The 21,267-nt window shown below is 51.7% G+C and overlaps 5 protein-coding genes across 5 annotated transcripts; 3 read left to right on the forward strand and 2 right to left on the reverse strand.

Moving 5' to 3' along the window:
- Positions 1–43: 43 nt before the first annotated feature.
- Positions 44–4,810, forward strand: Asppvi_008944 (putative GTPase activating protein (Tsc2); the record flags this gene model as incomplete). Its single annotated transcript, XM_043304809.1, has 1 exon — positions 44–4,810. The coding sequence occupies one exon, from the start codon at positions 44–46 to the stop codon at positions 4,808–4,810; it is 4,767 nt and encodes a 1,588-aa protein (XP_043160744.1).
- A 1,185-nt stretch (positions 4,811–5,995) lies between these two features.
- Asppvi_008945 (GAS2 domain protein) lies at positions 5,996–10,531 on the reverse strand (the record flags this gene model as incomplete). The annotated part of the gene is made up of 1 exon (XM_043304810.1): positions 5,996–10,531. The coding sequence occupies one exon, from the start codon at positions 10,529–10,531 to the stop codon at positions 5,996–5,998; it is 4,536 nt and encodes a 1,511-aa protein (XP_043160745.1).
- Positions 10,532–11,799: 1,268 nt separating this feature from the next.
- Positions 11,800–13,478, forward strand: hxkB (putative hexokinase; the record flags this gene model as incomplete). Its single annotated transcript, XM_043304811.1, has 4 exons — positions 11,800–11,950; positions 12,047–12,072; positions 12,150–12,560; positions 12,636–13,478. The coding sequence occupies 4 exons, from the start codon at positions 11,800–11,802 to the stop codon at positions 13,476–13,478; spliced, it is 1,431 nt and encodes a 476-aa protein (XP_043160746.1).
- Positions 13,479–13,806: 328 nt separating this feature from the next.
- Positions 13,807–15,511, forward strand: Asppvi_008947 (checkpoint protein HUS1 family protein; the record flags this gene model as incomplete). Its single annotated transcript, XM_043304812.1, has 5 exons — positions 13,807–13,849; positions 13,903–14,021; positions 14,078–14,855; positions 14,923–14,999; positions 15,323–15,511. 5 exons carry the CDS (start codon positions 13,807–13,809, stop codon positions 15,509–15,511), a joined length of 1,206 nt encoding a protein of 401 aa, XP_043160747.1.
- Positions 15,512–15,601: 90 nt separating this feature from the next.
- Positions 15,602–21,167, reverse strand: sec16 (COPII coat assembly protein SEC16; the record flags this gene model as incomplete). The annotated part of the gene is made up of 2 exons (XM_043304813.1): positions 15,602–16,176; positions 16,229–21,167. 2 exons carry the CDS (start codon positions 21,165–21,167, stop codon positions 15,602–15,604), a joined length of 5,514 nt encoding a protein of 1,837 aa, XP_043160748.1.
- Positions 21,168–21,267: the final 100 nt, after the last annotated feature.

The following is a 21,267-nucleotide window of genomic DNA, read 5'->3' on the forward strand; positions in this document are numbered from 1 at the left end:
TCTCGGCCTAGACCTTGTATATACCTCCCGTCCTTGAGGACGCATGTCTCCCGATGAAGTTCCGTTACCATCTCCTTATAAAAGTACCGCTGCAAGTTTTGTGGACGTCTTCAAAACGCTAGGTGTCGCCCGTTCCAGATCGCAATCCCCACTTTCGCTGCAGGACAGCAGTCATTCCTTGTCGCATACGACGGATGGGCGGAGAAACAATTCCCTCGTACTCGGATTCGAATCAATGCATCGTGGTAGCGTTGTTTCCAGTTCCTCGGACACTCCCGGTGCCCCGGATTTCGAAACATCTCTCAGGAATCTGTCGCAGACACAAAATCTAGCTCATGCCATCGACGAGGCGGAGCATGTCTCCAGATCCCTGCAGTGGTTTACTTCAGACCAATCTGTTGCGCTATGGGAGGCTGGTTCCTACCTCATCCACAATCCGGACTCGCCGAACGCTCGACGAAGTGGGTCAATGTTGATAGAGGCTGTTGCAGCACGTCAGGATCTATCGCCTTCAGGTCGGCGTATCGTCTTCGAAGCGATTTCATGCTCGTCAGAGCCGGATGTAATACCAGCCCGTGTCCAATCGTTGATATCGCTTTCGGATCACGGCAGGAAGTTGGACTTCACATCGTCGTCTATCCTTCCCATCCTTTCGTCATGCGCTGTCCCACTGTATGAGCTCATCTCATCGGCCCGACTGAAAGCTCGGAAAGCCAAGGTGGGCAAAGTGAATGGACTTGGTTATGATGAAACAGCATTAGATGATTTGTTGCAGTTCGCTGTTGATTTGATCACGCTGCAACGGAAGCGTCCAAGCGCTGAAGAGGTCGAGTCGTTGCTCGATCAGATTTTCGTGATTTGCAAAAAGACGAGCGTTGCCGCCGACATCAAAAACTCCCTAGCAGTATTCGATGCCGTCATACTCTATGCAGACGTTCCAGACGGGAGTTTTGTCCCTATGCTAGAGGTTCTGTGCAGTATTCACGCTTCCGTGAAGTCCCTATCTGGGCCTACCTCGAGAGCTGTCAGAAACCTTGCAAAGTCGAGATGGCAGACAGAAATGATCAACACTCTTGATTCGTTTCTGATGGAGTCGTCTGGGGAAGAGAGTCGCAATATCAACGTTTTGCGCGGTACAGTATACATTTTCACAGACTTGATTCGGGCTCATGGTCAGGATGGCATACCGCAGCTTCACTTTGAGCATCTAATGGATTGTCTTGAGGTGGTGATCCGTAAAGATGATAGTCGCTTAGAAGCGGATGTGTTGGAGTTGTGTTTGAACATTTTGGATGGCGATTTCGCTCTCGTGGCTCTGGAAAGTAGCTGGTCGGGGTTTGTGAGGGTTCTCAACTCTTGCTCGCTCAGAGCTGTTGGTGAACCTGAAGAGCGCACCGCCTCGATTTCTAGTTCACAGTCGCCCCTCTCAAAAACCAGCACGTCTGAAGACGCAAAATCGAATATCCTGGCCAACGCGGTTCAAATCGCGGCCACAGTCGAAACCCTCTGGGACCGTTTGAGCAGAGAGCAAAAATTGGAAGCTACACGGTTCCTGATGAACCTGTGTGAGCACACTGAGCCGTCGCAGGCTGAGCTCGTCATTAACACGACGAGATCCGAAAATCTCTGTCTCCCTTCTAACTCAGACTGGGTCAACCATTGTCAGAGGTTGATTCGCTGCTTAATCCGGTCTCGCAACAAGCCATCTGATATCCGAATTTCGGCCTTGGATCTCCTGAAGGAAGCGTTCTCGACCTACGATGCGTTAGTTCTTTTCGAGGGAGAGGGGTTGCTCCACCTCATGCTTGAAAAGTTCAGTGAGGAAGACGACATCTTATTCCTAGAATCACTAGTATCTTTCATCGTTGATACCTCCATCCTTGCTAACGACAACGCTACCTTCAACTTCCTGGTGGATACCTTAAGTTCACCCATGAACAAGGATCTCGACAACTCCGAGCTTTTTAGCATACCAGCTTCCGATGCATCTTCGCCTCAACGTCGCTCATCTACGGAACTGGCGCCTACCCTACATCCTGCTAGCTCTCATCACCACGCGCTGGAATTGTCTCTCTCAAGTGTTTGTACCGCTGGACTTGTCAAAATGTTCCTTAGATCGCTCAACACGTCAGCCAGCAAAGCGATTACAGTGTTCGAGAAGCTTCTCAACATCGCACAGTCCCTTGAACGACCTGCAGATTGCCGTCTAAATGTTCTTAGATTATTGTTCAGACTCCGATGTGATTCATCTGGCGCTGTTATAGTAATACCGATGTCTGAGAACGACTTTTTGGTGGACACTTCGGGTCGAGGTGGTCTTGATAGCAGCGCTAGATCACAGGCTTCTGAAAGTGCAGTTGGGGATCATGGTACAAGTGAGGAGAACTTGCGATTGACCGTTCAAGGAAGGCAGTCTATAAGCAGGGAATCACTTGCAAACATCTTATCCAGATCCGCTGGTCGGAACACTGCAGCTCATTCCCGTCCGTCGATCTTAACACCGCCAGTCTGGACGTTCGCCTCATCACAAGTTCTACCCGAGAATCCACCGGCCGATTCGAGTCCTTACGTGTACGCTTATACGACCCCCGACCTGTCGCCTCAGTCTGAATACGAACCTACCCAGAAAGTCGCGTTGAAGGCCAACATGTGGTTGGAGACGGTCATAACGCTACTCCTTCGAGAAAAGAATTGGGAAATCTATAGCTACGTGCTGACGCATCTGGCTCCGCAGCTTAGCAACCGAGGCCTTTTCCGCAACGCTGTTCCTCAAATCAAACTACTACGCAGCGTAATGTGTGATCAAGTCAAGAACGAATCATTTCGAGAGCCCCCAGCGTCCACGGGTGCCAAGAAAACGGACGTGGCTGGCTATATTTTCGATTGCCTCTCCGTGTTGGTCAGTTATCACGAGGTCTTCGCCAAGAGCGAGGAAGATGAGCTCGTACGCGCCTTCATGATGGGCATCATAGGATCTTGGGGGGATACATCTCGCAGATGTGTACATGCGCTTTCTGTGTGTTGTCATGAAATTCCACTTTCTGTGACGAAATCGTTGAATGGCATATTCGACAAGATGGCAAAAGTGATTACTATGTCCAATCTAGCAGTACACATTCTCGAGTTTCTGTCCCTCCTTGCACGGCTGCCAGATGTCTACGTCAATTTGCGCGAGGAAGAGATCCGAACCGTTTTCGGTATCTGCATTCGCTTCCTCCAGACCTCTAGAGAGCATCGTTTGAGGGCCAGTGACTCGTCAAATCGGCCCAGCCAGGCCTCGGCACGGCTTGCTAGTGGTGTCAAAGAGATTGCAGTGACGCCAGGCGAGCCCGCTGATCCATTACAGCAAGATGGAATGTCGAGATACATCTACACTCTGACTCATCATGTCATGGTCTTTTGGTTTTTGTCCTTGAAACTTCAGGATCGGGCAAAGCATGTCAACTGGATTACCAGCAGACTCATTTTCAAGGATGAACATGGGCAGGAAAGGGTTGAAGAACAGAGCCAGGTCTTCATTGATCTGATGCAGAGAGTTGCATTCTCCGATTTGGGCGAGACTATTCCATATGAGACGTTCCCCCCATCGCCCGCGGATGGACCGGTGTCCAAAAAGTCGTGGGTCGTGGGCATGAGCATAGTCACCGTGGAGACAGCTGGAGTATCTGGCTTGACTCAAATTACGAAGCGACAAGCTTCTGGAACCACTTATGCGATGTACCAGCAGCGGACAGCTCCTGTGCTTCCTCATCAAGTGCCGACCTCACCTGATGCGCATGCCCACTCAGACGATATGCGCACTGCTGTACTTCCATCTCATGTGCTACTGCAGCTGACGACCACAGCATTTCCTACACCCACCGTGATGCAACCGATTCCACTTCCAGATGACGACATGACTCGCAGAGCGCTAAGCATTTTTGACCGCAACGACATTGTCGATGGCCATAAAATAGGCGTCATTTACATAGACAACGGCCAAACGACCGAGTCGGAGATTCTCTCTAATACCGTTGGAAGCCCTGACTACGAGTACTTCCTTTCCAGTCTGGGTACCAAGGTACCGATTAGAGGAGCGCAGTTCAACACCCAGGGATTGCATCCCGACGTGGATGGCGAGTTCACTTTTGCTTGGAGAGATCGAGTCACGGAGATTGTGTACCACGTCGCAACGATGATGCCCACCGATTTCGATAGAGATCCTGCTTGTATCAATAAAAAGCGGCATATCGGGAACGACTTCGTCAATATCATCTTTAATCGGTCTAATATTCCATTCAATTTCAACACGATTGCGTCTCAGTTCAACTTCATCAATATCATCATTAGTCCCGTGTGCCGCGTCGCATCTGGGTCTGGTGCCGCAACTCCGACGCCCAGTGATTTTGAACAGACATCCTACACTGTGAAGGTCATGAGCAAGCCTGGACTGCCCGAGATCTCGCCCGCATCGACACTCAAGGTCATTTCTGGAAAGAACCTCGCGGCCTTTGTGCGCATTCTTGCGTTGAATGCATCCGTGTTTTCTCTCGTATGGAACAGTCACGGAGGTGAGCATGTTTCCTCTTGGCGCAATCGCCTCCGCGAGATCAAGCGGCTCAGAGAACGGGCACTGGGATCGCAGTTGCAGATGTCAGAGGCCGCGGAGGGTGCCTACCCGGGTCAGCGACGCAACACCAAGCCCAACATTTTCTCCGAAGAGGTGCCTTCGCGAGTGGTTCCTGTCAAAACTGACTTTGCCACCGATTGGAATGCCGCTGCAGATGCCAACATTTTGCAGAACTTGGACTTTTCTCGCTGGGGCCGTTAAAAGGCGATATATCGTTCATATTGGTCTCCAGTAATATCAGTCACAGCTAATACACTACTGCTTTGGGTGACCCAAAAGAAACCCGTTGAAGAAGAGGATTGAGGGTTGACGGAAAGAGGGGAGTGAAAAAATGAATGTGTGATGCCTTTCTACCTGCTTATGATTGCCAGGCTCCAAGCCTTCTCCATGCAGTACGTTCTTTGTTATTTAATGATCCACGCACCTGTGTCAATACCCCCTGAATGTCATGAAAAAAGTTTTTTCTTTTTTGTCCTGGAGTATCTTTTTCTCGTCCCATGTATATGACCTGACCTGGCTATTGCTGGTATTCCTGTATTATTTGCTTCTTTGCAGCAGACTACACACGATGATGAATTCCTGATGCAACACATGCCACGCCTAGAAGATGACTCATGTGATAAAATTGCTGAAGATTTGGATCCTTATGATAGCATCTTTCGAAGATAATTAGGGATTACTCTTCTTTCTGAGACTGAAAGAATAAAACTAGAGTCTTGGTATAGACAGCAAAGTTTGTAGACTTGGGTGGTCAAGATCTGGAGCAACACCGCACAGATGAGGAGAATAGGGGGGGTTATCTTAATACATACGGCATTCGTGGAGATGAGTGTGAGGACGGTAGTAAACTGCAGTACTTAATAGTTCCCATCAGAGCTTTCAGAAAGATCTTTCGGATAGTTTATCTATTTCACGATTTCTACTTTCACCGTCTATCTCAGGCCTTCAACAAGTTGATTATGGTCAATTGAATAGCGCCAAAAGTCAATAAAGCATGCTATCGAACCTCAGCCGAGGGTATCTTAATTTGCGTAACAATAGAAAAAGCATAGACGCAAACAAAGAATAAGATACCTAAACTCCACGCAAATTATGCTGAAAAATGCAATATGCCCGCTGATGATATTCCCGAACAGATCAAGATAAAAGCACCTCTAAGAAACAAATGTGTGGATTCCTTAGGCAGATGACAAGGAAAATAATGCCGAGTAAATGGGGAAAGGTACGGACGCATGAACGCTTTTGACCATTGTCTTTTGTTCTAAACCCAGAACCAAGCTTAAGAAGAAACGCCAGCGCTAGATGATCGATGAAGAATGATGTCAATGAGATGGATAAAAAGTATGATCGAGATGTGGATATGGTTAGGAGAAACGCAGTCTGCATTCAATCCCTCGGGTTTCCCAACCCGCGAAGTGCAACTCGCCTGCTGGAACCAGCTCGGCCAATATCGCTGATGCTTCTGGATTTTGGCAAGGTCCGGGCTCTAGCGCCAACAGGCTCTTGCTCATGCGGTGGTAAGATATATTTGATCGGTCTCGAGGAAGAGCTCCTTCGAGCTTGTCCAAGTACGTCTTCCACCCATGCCTCACTTTCCGGGCTGATTGAGACACGACGTGATCTTGGTGTTGGGCCTGCTAGACCCAGGGGTATCGACGGTGAATTCGCGAACGCTCCACGGTGGTTTTCACTCGCGAATGATGTGCCACCGAAGGAGGTAGTAGAAGAAACCGAAAGCCGTCGGTGCGAGGAGACGGTGGACAACGGGGAATACGAGGTCATCAACGCCTGACCGGCGCTAACGGAACGGAAGTCCGGCCGATCTGACACGTTCGACACTCGCCGTGTTTTGCGAACAGCAAGCGAAGATGGCGGCCGATTACTTATAACGGATGCGGGTCGGGACGGCGTTCTGCGTCCAGTGTTGGCGGTCGGCGTGAGTGTGCTGCCTGGTGATGAATGGGCGGGAGTCCCACGGGAAGAAAGGCCTTGAACCTCGGCGCGCGGTGTTTCGGATACAGTCCGACAACCGTGGTGGATAGCGTACTCCCTGAGATATTCGGCTAAGTCGGCCCATCCGCCTCCAACACGAACCATCACACGTTCACCCTTTTCTCCCACGGTGCGAATGAATAGCTTGGTAGGAGCAGCCTTACCACCTCGATGCAAATGATACAACTTCACGGAGCCGTCTTCCGGCGCATGAGAATGCCTCCTGCGAGAGGGAGCCGCGGTTATCGTCAGTGAAGGGGTAGGCGTGCCGCTGCGCATTAAGACTCCCTGTGGGGTCATCGAGCGGAAGCGCTCGCCATGTTTCACTGGCAGGGAAGGCGCCACAGAAGCCTCGTCAAATTCGTGGTCTTCAGAAGATACTAGGTGAATGCGGGCAGGAATAGTGTTCAGTATCGAGCTGATTTTCTCATCCAGTTGATTCTTCGGTTTCCTCATCTGTTTACTGGGAGTTGGGGATCTAGATGTTCCCTTCCTTGGAAAGCTAGCGTCTCCCAATGACCGCGAGTTGGAATTGTAAGCACCAATGTTCTCAAGGCTAGGATGTGTAGTCATTTGCTTTCGTATCCGGACGGCGTMGTTACGAACAGTAGGTTTCGATGGAGGGCTTGGAATGACAGAGTTTCTTGCAAAAGCGTTCGTGTTAAGTGCCCAGGCTTTAGACGGCTTAGGGGTAGCGTCATCGACTTCCGAAGTGGATTGTCTTCTTTGAGAAAGTCCCAGGTGCTGACTTGCGAGGAGTTTCAAGTTATTAGTCGGCGCGGTTGCGCCATCCTTTGGTGACTGTAAGTCCGTAGCATGCTGCTCGCTTTGAGGACGCAGGTCGACGGAAGCATCTGAGGCTCGCCGATTGCTGAAGGTACCGGTCAAATCATCTCCAGTCTCGCTCTCGTACTGCATGTCAAATCTTTCATTGATGAATCTTTGCAGAGGAAGGCTCAGGGCCCGGTTATGCGACATGGTTGGATTAGGGACTTTCTGGTTGTCCAACCGGCGCAAGCGCTCCTCGCGCAGAGTATGGTCGGTACCAACAGATACATAATCAGATGTTTGTGAAAGGTCTTGGAACGGTGGTGGTGTTTCGAGAAGCAGCGGTGTCCCATTCGATGACGCGGTGCGAGGTTCACGGATGCCAGGACTAGAGGTAAGGGAGGGATAATCCGACAGGGAGCCCGCAGATGCGGTAGAAGTTCGTCGAGCCCGCGATTTTGGGTTTTCTTTGCCAATATATAAGCTCTGAGGCCTGGTCTTCGAAAGTTTGATCGGGCTTTCCAAGCGAATCTTGGGTGGAGGAGCCGTCTCTGAGGCCTGTTGTGGTTCGCCGGTGTACACGGCAGATTCCTTGTCATCGCGAGAATTAGACACTGGCTTCGCAGGTTCTGGCGACGAAGTTGTGGACGCGGAAGGTGACTCTTCTCTCTTGAGTGACATAGAGGTAGAAGGCGCTCCAGTTGTAGCTGCTTCGGCTATGACGCTTGCCGGAGCTGCTGTTTCATTTTCAATCGGTGACGATTTCTCGGAACCAAACGGGTCAACTGCTCGTCCTGTAGCTGCACTCAGGCCCTGATGGTCGAGCCTGTTGTCTGTGATTTGTTCAGCCGCAGCTATCTCATCACTGAATGCAATTTCCGTCAAGTTGCTCGAGACCGTGGGAGCAACCTTGTCCTTTAATGATCCGACAGAAAGTTGGCGATCAGAGTCAGAAGGCACCGCGACAACGGGTAATCCCTCTGAAAATTGTTTCCTTCCTTCCTGAATGTTGTCTTCAGTTGTAGTGCTGCTTGTTTGGTGCTCATTGATGCCACAAACAGCATCAGTCCGCTCCATCGATATGTCTGTCGCAGGTAGCGGGGGTGTTTCCGACTCTGGAATCCGGAAGGAATCATTCTTTAAACTGGCAAAGCTGGGTTCTTCTGGGGGTGCATTCTTGTGCTCGTTGTAAATGGACTTCGCCGCCCCTGTAACGATAGATGGTACTTCCTGAGCAGATACAGATAGGTGCGAACCGCACAACTTCTCCTCAACATGTGAGACAAGCGATGTATTCCCTGGTAAGAGTTCAGACGGAACAGATAAGGACTCAACTGCAGGCCGGTTTGCCATAAAATGGTCATTTGTCAGGGACCATTGAAGGTCACGAGGCACCTGATGTTTCTTGGTTATCGAGCTTGTGTCGTCCGTCTCTTCTCCCGAAGATTGCTCTATGGAAGCCGGACGTTCCTGTTCGGGAATTTGTGGCGCCGTAGCATTTTCATGGGTTTGAGCTGCAGCCTTTGTATTCTCTTCAAACGATACCTTCTCTGAAACGGCGTCAGATGTGTCAGGTAGAACTCGACGAACGCAAGGAGCCGAATGAGAAGAGGGGTCGTTCGATGCCTCGTCTGAAGATCCTCCAATAGAATTATCGGAGGAGTCTCCTGAGAAGCTTTCCATGATTTCCGAAGACTCCGGTTGACACAAGTACAGATCAACGGGTGATACAGTATCTATCACGATTTTGATTGTACTTTGTTCTGGAGACTCATTTTCTAGCTCTGCACCCTCTTTTGTTTCTGATGCAGCGTCCGTGGTAGGTGCAGACAAACTCATTAACTCACTCGGGTCAAGATGGCATTGCGAGGGATCTGAAGTATTGAGCACCTGTTCAGAGTTTTGATTGTGCGTAACAGGATCAGAAATAGCATCCACCAAAGAGTGATCATCGTCACCTTCGTTGATGGTTTCCATAGGAAGCGAGCAATTGGATTGCGGGAACGGGTCTGATGATTCTGCAACTGAAGGTTCAGAATCTTCTTCTTCAGGAATGTTTGACAGCCGATTCTGTTTATTCTGCACACGTTGAGCTTCTTTTGATTTACTCGTCGCCGTCCTCAGGCGTAGCCATTCATTCTCAACCGTACGCTTTTCAGCTTCCATAACCCAGGTGCTAAAATCAGACTCAACAGCCTCCAGCTCGTCAATCCAGCTTTCCGGGAGTGAATCCTCTCGACCCTCGAGCGCGTCAAGGACGCTATCCATTCGTCTGCCGGCCGAGAGTACCATCGCCTCAAGTCCAGCTCGCTTGGCATGATAGTTTTCTCTCGAATAAAGGGGATCATTTTCAGAAGGAGGAGCAGGAGCTCTCAACAGATCCATCGCAGAATCCACCTCGGACCGAGCAAGATGCAAAGCTCGTAGTAGGCCTGGAATCTGGCGAAGCACTAATAGTCGAATGTCCCATGTCGTAAGGAGGCTATTCAGCCGAGACAATAGAGGAAGGGCTCGAAGAATGGTGGCGGTGATGACGGCAGTAAAATCGCTCAATTGAACGTAGGTCAGAGGAGGAGGCACGGACACGGTGCTATTGGATGACGAGGGTCGAGACCGCGCTGGAATGTGGGCATTGAGTACATGTTCCTTGAGTTCGTCAACGTCCAAAGTTTCCATTCCATCTCGAATCTCTTCAATGCGATCCTCGTGCTGCTTAACAACAACTGCGGGCAGGCTGCCATAGTAGACTTCTTTCTCAGAATCGGTACTTCTCGAAGAAGGTGGCATGAAACCTTTTCCTAGTTCAGCATCGGCACGCTTCGGCCAGACCCATGCCTGCAGCTCCCGATACCACTCGCCGAGCTTCTGAGCTGCTATAGCCGCGCGGATTCCTAGGGCGCGTTCCGCCGGGGAGACTTGTGAAATACTCTTCCAGAGAATATCATGAGCAGCTTTCTCATTCTTTGGTACCGCATCGGTGGAGGTTAGCGCGAGCAAGGTGGACTCCGGAGAGAGGTTGCTGAGCAACGGGTCAATTGTTTCATATTTCGGAGCAGCAGAACGGTCGGGAGATCGAGATAATGAGCGTTCACGATAATGATGAGATTCGGTGGGAGAGAATCGGACCGACGGGCGAACGGGGCTGACACGACTGGTTGCCATTTCGGGAAAGGGGTCGTCACCAGCTTAGAATCGACGGCTCACAAAAGGCCAGGAGGAAAGATTACCGAGGAGTGAATGTATATTTCAAGAGACGGAGGTCGAGATGCGGTATCAGTGATGGTAGGAGAGAGAGAATACCGCTGAGTGAGCATGCTGAGGCGCGATCCCGCTGAAGCTGAAAGAAGGCGTATGGCGAGGTTGGTGTATAGGGACTGAAAGCGAGAGCGTACGGAGTAGATTGAGCAGGACCGAAGTATAGAGGAAGTGGAGCGGAGATGATTCGCAGGAACGAGAGATAATTTATGACGATAGTGAGAGACAGGATGAGAAGGAAGAAGAGTTGGCAGGTCGGATAGGTCACAAAGGCACTGGGACTGGGGATATTATGAGGTTGGTCGGGGGAAACGAGGGAAAGGCTGAGATCGACCAAGTCGGGGTGGCTGCAGCAGAGGGGAAACGAGTGTAATGTCGGAGACCAGCTCATTAATATTGGGGTCTCAATGACGGAATTGATAACAACCAACCATTTGCATCAGGAGTAGCAGCATTATCTGTGCATGCATGGAGAAAAGAGGAAGAGAGAGTTTTGATGGTGTTGTTGTTGGTGACCTGGAGACGGAGATCCCTAAGCTAGCTAGCTACCTTAGCTACGTTAGTAAGGGTTGACGGCGACGCGCGGATACTCAAGTGGACCTTACTATTCACTAGTAGACTAAATACTTACTAGCTATCTAGGCAATTATATCAGGGGGTTTCGCTAGGAGAAAGTATTTTTGGATGGCTCCCCATTAAAAGGCACTAAGAATTTCCCATTAGGGTATTCTGTATTTGTAGTTGCTGCATGGAGTAAGAATTTCCATTAGGGTATTCTGTATTTGTAGTTGCTGCATGGAGTCCTGAAATGCATCCTGCACTCGGTTTCTGCCCGACGCGTATGCTGTTTACTTATTTATCACTATAGAGACTCATGAAACATACATATTGACAGCTGCCTCTCACTCGATCCATGCATCTGCAGATGACAGCATCAACTTGGCTCATTATGCGGTCAATATGATGGCCTCTGGCATTCAAGTCCGCCCATCCTACTCCATAATCCTCATTCCACGCGATTACCAGAATGCCTCAGTAGCCCTATATCCCTTCTTTCTCGTCCCAAATCCAAATACCCCGATCGATAGAACAAAGATTGCTTTCTAGATCTTGAATGGCCCTACCCCTTGCATGACCATCCCCAAGCCCATCTTTCGTCTCTTTCAGGTACAGCAATGGAAAAAGGTCTCCGCACTCAACCCGACCTTCTCAGCGGCGCACCAGAGAAACTGGTCGTTGCGCTTCAGGAACTGGAGGAACTGTTAGCTGTGGACAAGTTTCTGCTGAGGAAGATCACGGGTCACTTAGTCAAGGAATTGGAAAAAGGTTTGGAACCTTGCAAATCAGCCTGGAAAAGATTTTAGGAATCATGGTGAAACGACGTCGTTATTCTTCGATGTCCATACTGACGAAGTCCTCAAGGCCTAAGCGCAGAAGGAGGTGATATCGTTAGTGAGCTTGCTAGATTTGAATATCTTGGTTTTTTGCTCTGAAGGGACCCCAACTGATCGACATCGTGCCATAGCCAATGAACGTAACCTGGGTCATGGGCTATCCAACTGGCAAGGAGCAAGGAAAGTTTTTGATCCTCGATATGGGAGGCACCAACCTGCGCGTAAGTCAGGCGGAGCTTTTCGGTAGCGATCGCGATATGGAGTCCATCCAGGAGAAGTACAGTATACCCCAGTCGATCAAGCAAGGTACAGCCGACGACCTGTGGGATTTCGTGGCGGACTGTGTGCAGAAGTTTCTCCAGTCACGGCTCAGGGAAGACGAAAGATCGAAGATCTTGCCGCTTGCCTTTACGTTCTCCTATCCCGTCATCCAGTCCTCTATAAAAGTCGGAGTCCTTCAGCGTTGGACGAAAGATTTCTGCGTATCTGGAGTCGAAGGTCACGATGTCGTCTTTCAGTTAGAGGCTGCTTTCGAACGGAAGGTGTGTCCCCTCGTTATTCCTAGCCAATTGCAAAGGCTAGAAAATGACGTATTCTCTTATCGCTCATTTGGCTAGCGAATTCCCGTCCGAGTCGTGGCTTTGATCAACGATACGGTCGGGACGCTCTTCGCCGCGGCGTATGGAGACCGAGAGGCCAAGATCGGCAGTATAGCAAGCACCGGTTGCAACGCTGCATACATGGAAGAGGTTGGTGCAATCCCAAAGATCCAAGGCTGCGGGCTACCAAGCGATGCTCTCATCGCGATCAACACCGAATACGGTGCCTTTGATAATTCACGCCGCATACTGCCGCGGACACGATTCGACGATGAAATCGATCGGACATCCGCGCATCCTGGCCAGCAGCTCTACGAGAAGATGGTCTCCGGGCCTTACTTGGGGGAGCTGCTCCGACTGGTGATGCTGGAACTGCACGAAGCCAAACTTCTCTTTGTAGGTCAGGATGTTTCGTGCTTGCGCCAGCCAAATGCCCTGGACGCCTCCCTCTTCCCAACCCTGGAGGAGGACATTACCGAGTGCATGGAAAACGCCCGTAAGTGTCTGTGGGAGAAGATGGGCCTTGATCCAGCTCCGCACGAACTCAAGACCTGTCGGTACCTGGCCGAACTGGTTGGATCGCGTGCTGCCCGTCTCTATTCATGCGGGATTGCAGCGATCTGCCAGAAACGGGACATCGAACGCTGCCATGTCGGCGTTGATGGCTCAATTTTTGGTCATTATCAGAATTACCGCAAGCGAGCGGCGCAGGCCCTCCGTGATATTTTTGCATGGCCGGATGACCTTGAGGATCCGATTGTGTTTGGATTCTACAAAGACGGGTCTGGAGTTGGCGCCGCGTTGATCGCTGCGTTGGCTGTCGAGAGATCGGATGGACCTCTCCTTAGCAGGACAGAATAGACTTTAACCCTTAACACGGGATCATTTCCCCATCTTCTATTGCAGTTTGCGATATTTTCAGCCTCTGTCAGTCTGTAGCAGGTGAGAGCTATCTACGTAAAGCAAAGCAAGCCGTAAGGCCTTAGGCCACTAGCGTAGTCTGCTACACTAAAACTTTCCCCACAGCGATGACTAGTTAGCGCTGTCCCTTGCCGATCACCTCCTGCTGAAGCCTGGACTCGTCAATAATGCACAAAGCTCAGGTATCATCACAGTAGTCTAGATATCCTCAAGTAGTCCAATTGATACCATTCCAAGGACAGTACTCGCAGCGACGCGATGACCCACGATGCGTTTTCGAAGTCAACTGACTAATATTGTCACCTTCACCAGTAAGTCTCCCCCATCGCCCATCATCAGTATTCCCACTAATCACCACCAACAGAGTTGACGGCTTCCCTTTCATCCTTGGGGAAAGTGTGCTGGATGCGCCTGGAAGATGGCATCGTCCGCTTCACCATCATCCCCGACCAAGGCACGCAAGTGTGGGCCCAGTTACCAGTCGTACGCACCGCCATCCCCGCCTCAAATAAGAACTCCAAGCTAACAAACACCACCAGGAGGCCATCTTCGACGAACAAACCTACACCCTCCAATCCAACTCAGGAGTCATCAACCTCGAAGTCCCAATCGGCGCGCTCCATCGCGCCCTCCGCTCCGCAACGGGCGCCACCTCCGCCCAGCTCCGCCTCACCAAGAAAGGCAACATCCCTCTCCTCGCACTAACCGTCCTCTCCTCCTCCTGGACAACAGGCTCAAACGCGCTCGGAATCACCAACCCCAGCACTAGAATCACTCCCGCCGCCGCTCCTGGAACAGCAGCAACAGCTCCTGGCGTGACTGGGCCCCGCGAACGCGAAACGGTAATCACGCAAGAAATCCCCGTCAAGGTTCTGCACGAGACCGCCGTCGAGGGCCTGCACGAGCCGCGCTGCCGGGATCCAGACGTGCACATCATTCTCCCGAGCCTAGCGCACTTGAAAAGCATCTCCGAGCGCTTCTCGAAGCTGGCGGGGGACGCGAGACCCGCGGCCAGCAGCGGGATTGTCTCCTCGACACTGACCTCGCCCAAGCTCGAGTTATCGGCGAATATGCATGGCTCGCTGAAGCTGGCGATTGCGACCGATGCACTGTGTATCTCGAGTGTGTGGAGTGATCTCGTGAACCCGCCGCTGGACCCGGCGCAGATGTCGCAGAGTGAGATCGAGCAGTTGCCCAGTGAGAGGATGCGGGCCTTGGGGAGTGATGATGAGGCAGGGTGGGCTAAGGTGCGGATCGATTCCAGGGATTGGAGTCGGGTGTTGAGCATTGGGCGGCTGAGCCCGAAGGTGGTTGCCTGTGAGTTGTCCTGTGTTGGTTTATATGCTTGCGACTGTACGCTTCTGCTAATACGTCTACTGTCCAGGTTTTATCCACGAGACGGCCCTGATTCTGTATGTTTACCTACCAGGAAGTTTCAATGGGGAGGATTCGTGCTTGACAGTAAGTTCCCAGTTGCTATATTTTAGCCATGTCATTATTAAAATTTCCCTTGCTAGTATTACATCAATTCCTATGCAGCCTGATCTATCAGGAAAACCATGCCTGAGTCTTGAAGACTTTGGGCAATGTGCGAGCGCCAAAGCTGCTATAATGAGACATGATACATAGAATGCAGGTTATTAGAGTAATAGTGGACAAATTAAAATCGTATATCATACAAAACGTAAGCCAATCTGTCGCAAGGCCTCAAAGAAAGCCTTGGTGATTGTAAGAATTCGGCTTGGATCTAACGACCCGAAATGATCATCTCCAAACTCCCATAGGAAGTCGTGCAGCGCAACTGTGCGCAGACGTATATGCAAACATGCAAGAAGGAGAAATCTTGCAAAGCGCCGCCAAAAGAGGCCGCTATTCTTCAAGCCGAATCCGGCATGCAAGCTTCAAAGCAAACTCATCATCAATGGTTCTATGACCGGGCCGAGTATATGCATTTCACATTGTGCAAGAAGTAAAACAAAAAATCAGTTGAAAAGTAAGAAGAGGTCGAGTATCATGACAAGACCTCTGAATGTGATACCAGTAGTCTCAGCCCATCAAGGCTCTCACTTCGCCATAACGTCGACATAGCGGCCTTTCTTCTTCCCCCTGGCTGCAGGGCCTTTGCGCGCCTGCGGTGCTCCGAGTAAGTCGTCTATAGAGCTGGCATTGCTCAATGACGTCGCTGGCCTAGGTGGGGCCCCGGCTGAACTGCCTGGAGGAGTCGGCAAGACTGCGCCCGTTGACACAGACCGTGGGATAGCAGGAGGTGGAGCTCCAAGCGAGGGCGGAGCTGGGCTAGCAGACACGGACGGAGGTGCGCCTGCAGAAGAGGATGGCCGGCTTCCCGAGCCCCCTGTCTGCGGAGGCGTCACCATAGCAGGTGGTGGTCCACCACTGCCGCTCATTGATCTACTGGGAGGTGCCAAACCCTTCGGTGGGGGTGGCGTCCCACGTGTTGGAGCAGCACTCCCGGGATCCTTTTTGTTAACCCACTTCTTCAATTCGGTGTCATAGTAGAATGAATTCTCCTCCCCAAGTTTGGCACGGATTGGCCCACCGCCGCTATTGTCGTCTTTCTTGCCTCCAAACCATCCACTGAACCATCCCTTCTTCCCTGTTGCGGGCGGGGGTTTCTGGGCTACACGAGTCAATTAGTCACAGCAGAGATTGACAGTTATATTGGAACTTACCATCTGCTTCGGCGGCTTTGCGGAAGGCCTCGTCAGCCTCGCGGTCCCTGCGTGCCCTCTCTGCTTTCTGAATTGCAGCTGCACGCGCTGCAAGATCCTCGTCGTCGTCCTCCTCCATAAATGATTTCTTCTTCGGCTTGTCCTCTTCAGTAGACTCATCCTTAACATCGTCTGCTGCAGACTCTGTATTCGACACAACAGACGGAGGTTCATAGCCCCCCGTGCTGGCTGGAGGCATATATCCGCCATGGTCCGGTTGAAACGTCGTAGACGCACCTTGAGTATCGAGAGGTTGACCAAACGGTTCCGGTGCATACATAGGAGGCCGGTGAGACGGTGCACTGTCGGAGACCTGAGACTGTGCGGATAAAGGCCCTTGTTGAGCTCCAGATGCCGAGTCCTCTGCAACAGGTGCCAAAGGCATGTAGGATGATTGTGGAGGCGTGGACTGGTAGCCGGCAACCGGTGGAGAGCCATAAATCGGCATTCCGTGATACATGTTCGTGTCAACCGGTGTTGAAGGCTCCTGAGATCCTCGTCGCTGTCCTAGGGGGTACCCGAATGATGCAGACCTCTGAGAGTCCATAGATGATCTACCGCGAAGTTGCTCGGGTGAAGCGCTTGGCGCGTAATGGCTCACTGGTTGGTAGCGAGAGGGGCCAGCGCCGGGCAACGGCTGAGCCGCCGCCACAGGATAGGACCCATAGATGTCGGATACTGACGGTGAGCGACTAATGGTGGGAGTTCCGGAGACTCTGGCAAACGGTCCAATCTCTTCGGCCTTTCCAGAGCCAGTGGAAGCTGCATCGCTATCATCCCCAGCAACAAAGCTGTTGAACTTTGCCCACATCGAGCCCGACACCTTCTCCATACTAGGCCTCGAAATCCAGGATGATGCGCCATCGCTGCTCGTCTCTCTGAGGCGCGCTGATAGTTCATCCACACCAAAAAACAGGTGCTGATTGTGATATCCGGACGGCTTTGTGGTCGCCTTTAGAGCGGCTGCGATGGCGTCGCAGTACTGTTGAGCTTCGGACTTGCGACCACGATCCGCAAGCGACCATGCGTGAATTAGCTTGAACGCCAGCAGATGCGGGAGCGTGGCCACCGACGAGCCCGCAAGCACAGATGTCGCAAATTCATACGCCTCGGTGAGCAGGATAGAATCGTCGTCGTATAAACCTGCGGAAGAAGCTAAGCGTTGATGATCTACTCCGAGAAGGACGATATTTGCTAGCGGGTCATCGACACCGCCGAACACAGCGGCGCGAGAGAGAATGAAACAAATATGAGCGGCCTCCGTGCGGTTATAAGAGAGAAGCAGTCGACCGAGACCCACCAGCGCTCGTTGATCGTCAGGGCTGCGGTTGCTTAGTACCAGTCCCAAAGTTTCCCGCCAGCTGTCAAGGCCATCAAGAGAATTCTTGGCGGGGCCATGTCCGTCAACCTTGCTGATCATTTGCAAGCCGGCCCTGGCCGAAGGGGGAACTAGCTCATCAATGCTTTCCTCGATATTTCCGGCAAGAATCTCGTAGAACGCAGCGAGAGACTGGGTGCGGCTTGCCGCCGATCTCACTTCTCGCCTCACGAACTCCTGGACAACCTGTTGCCAGACAGATCTATCCATCGTCGAGGCTATTATCATAGCATGGCCCCAGAGGCGTTTGTCTACTGCAGCCCAGACTGCTTTCTCTCTTTCTCCGAGTACAAGAGTGTCACGGAGTGAATCTACCGACCGAGGATCGACAGCATCCGGTTGAGATGGCGCGTTCAAGGGTTGAAAGGTTGCAGATTGTGTAAAGCCATCTCCAAGCGATTGATTCAAGGCAGAATCCTGCAGGTTGGGAAATAGTAGGTTACGCAAAGACTTCTGGGCTTCAACGGAGCCTTCCAGAGCACCATCATTCTCGACAAAGACACGGATGACCTTCCATAAGAGGGTCTTCTCCTCACGGCGTTTAGAAGCATCAGGTGAGAGACGATCGCAATCCGGGATATCGGCGTTTTCGAAAGCTGCGATTTTGCTAGAAAGCCAAGCAACCAAGTCTTTTTTCTTCGACTTGCCCTTCAGAGGACCCGGATGTTGCACAATACTCTCAGCAGCAGGAAGCCAGTCATTCAGCTGGCTGACTCGGACCTCACCAGGACAAGATTTGATCATCGGGGCGGCCTGGCCAGCCAAGTAACGCGGGATATGCTTGGGGAAGCAAGAGATCACAGCGCCACCGAATCCGAACTTGAAAATTGGTGCACCCTTCCACCGTTCCAGGGAGTCAAGTTGTTGTCCATCAGTTGGAGGTATAAACTCAAGCACTTGAGAACGTGCACGATTGTGGGTGGAAACTGGTGCGGGGGCATAAGGATTAACAGTTCGCGTTGGAGACGTCGAACCATGCACTGAAGCAGGCCGTTGGAAAGGCTCGAGAGATGGAACGGACAATCTGGGACTGAGGGTTTGACTGGGAGACTGTGTCTGGGATCGACGAGGAGGGACAAACGCGGATTCCTCAGTGGATGAAGGATTCAGGACTTCAGTCATTCCGGCGATAGGTGGACCGGTAGATACGGGAGCCGCGCGCTTGGTAAACTCATTGGTATATGCGGAAGGAGCATATGGATTTTTGGGTGGCGATTGCGGTCGTGTAGATACCGGAGGCATATTCTCGAGGACGTCCGCGCTGCTATTATCTTCTGAGGCGACCGGCTGTTCTGACGGATGCGAATGGTCCAAAGGAGGGGGGCTAGCTGTTGGTTGCAGTTGAGGCCTCTCTTCACTTTGGCCTTGAGCTTGATAATGTTTCTTCTCATGGTAAGCCAGAGGGCTCGATGTGCGTGGCTGGAATTGTAAAGCAGCTCCCTGCCCTGAGATACTTGTCGGGTGTGAGGCGTAGCGATTGCGAGGAGGAGCCGCTGCTGCTGCATTCGTAGACTGAGGTGGAGCTGGAGAGTATCTGGGCGAAGGAGGGGGCTTAACACCAGCCTGCAAACCGGGAGGCCTTGGCGAGTATCTCGACGCAGTGTTTGGAACGGCCGGCGCACTTGGTACATTGGGCGCTAATAGGTTCGAGTACGGGTCCAACCTTTCTGGCTGCTGCAATTGGGGTGGGTTTGGGGGTCCGATATTGGACTGGGGAGCTGCTGGAACATTCGAATACGGATTCGCTGGAAGGGGCGCCGACTGCGGTACTGACGGCGCAGATACAGGGGCATTAGGTGTATACCTTCCAGAGCTCGCAGGCCTCGACTTGGGCCTAGGAGGCGGCAGTGGAAGTTCTTCGAAGAAGTTCTTCTGAGGTGCTGCTGGGGCTGCCGATGAGGCTCCAAGCGGTGCAGGAGGGACTGTTGACGCCTTCACAGGAGGTGAAGGTATGCTACTGCTCCGCGGAGGCGGCTGCGGTACGGTGCCGGGCTGTGCAGCAACTGCTCTGCTGTGGGCAACAGCCCGGCGAGGCCGTGCAAGATCCTCTGGAAGGTCATAAGGCGACTTGTAGCCTTCCTTCGAACGTTCTGCGAAACTCTCTGCTCTAGTCGTAACTGGGTTCGGCGGAGCCTGTGCTGAGAAGTAATTTGACATGGAAGCATTGGTGGGCTGAGGCGCAGTATTTTGCGCAGGAATACCTGAGAGCAGATCTGATGTAGAGGGCTGGTGCGGGGTGTAGGAGACCGGTTGCACTTTGGGCCGAGCAGGGTTCTCAGGGGTACCGAATGGACTCTGAAGGATTGCCGTAAACCCAGTGTCGTTCATATGATCCATATTAACAGCCTCTGATTGTCCCTGCGCATTCGTCGTATCGTCATCCAAGAGCAAGTCATCATCATCGTCGAGTTCCGCCTGCCACCGGGCAGCCAGATCATCTTCGGTGGGCACAGTTTCGCCATCATCATCTGAAAGTTCCGCCTGCCATCGTGCGGCAAGATCTTCTTCTGAGGGAGCCTTTTTAATATCACTCTCTGCTGTGGGTACTGCCAAACTGTTGTTGAACTCTATGGCAGTTGGCGATGGTTCACTGAACGGAGAGTCTGGACCGGCATTAAGAGAATTCATGACTTGACTGGTGCTCTTGCGCGTGATGTGGGAAGGTCCTTGGGCTGAAGTTGACTTCTGAATCTCACTAAAAAATCCGCTCTCGTCATCTTCATCGCCTTCGAAAACATCGTCGAGTTGGCCCTCCTCCTTTTGAGTATGATCACTTTGTGTTTCCGCACTGTGATCTAGTAGCGGAATTCCCTCTTCGAACCGAGACTCTGTTTCTGGGGGACTATATATCGGCTTTGTTTGCGTTTTGAGCTGGGTAAAGAAGTCATCCTCATTATTGCGTTCATTATCGCCGAGATTATCCCAGAAACCCGAACGGGTATCACTAGCCTCTCCGTTGACTGTTGCGCCAACTTCCTCACCCTCAGCTTCATCCATCCAGGCAGTGTCACAGCCCTCGGAGAAAACCTGTGCATCGTTCTGACTTGTCAAGCCAGAAGATTTTTCCGGCACCTCATAGTGTGGTTCTTCTGCAACATGCTGTTCCAGTCGAAGTCCACTTGTCATGTCAACGTTGCCGTTCTCCGTAGGCACGTTCTGTGTGAAATCTTCGACTGCCCGGGGCTCATCAGTCTGCATAGAAATCGACTCGTCACGGCTGGGTTCTTCGGGCTCCTCAATGTCCGGTTCTGAGCTATCATCGGCAGCCGGCGTTTTCGAATCGACCATATCGGGCGCGCCTTGGTCACGGGTACCAGCAGAGATAACGGCTTCGGACTCAACAGGATCGTTCTCTTCGGTAATTTCTTCGGCAGTGGGAGACACATGGCTCTCAATGTMTGTGGTTTCTGACACTTCTTTTTCGGAATCCAGCGTCAACCTGGCCAGATTGGTCGCAACGGAATCGTTATCCTCAGGTCGAAACGCTGGATTCCACGCGAGTACTCCTTCTGTCTGCGCCATGTTTGCAAGAAAAAAATCTTCGCCGAAAGGCGATACGGTTGCTGTAAATTAGGAAGCTGACACGTTTCTAGACAACTCCGGGACCCTGAGAGTCAACAAG

The sequence above is a fragment of the Aspergillus pseudoviridinutans genome (assembly GCF_018340605.1).
Source record: "Aspergillus pseudoviridinutans IFM 55266 DNA, scaffold_6, whole genome shotgun sequence".
NCBI classification, from domain to species: Eukaryota; Fungi; Ascomycota; class Eurotiomycetes; order Eurotiales; family Aspergillaceae; genus Aspergillus; species Aspergillus pseudoviridinutans.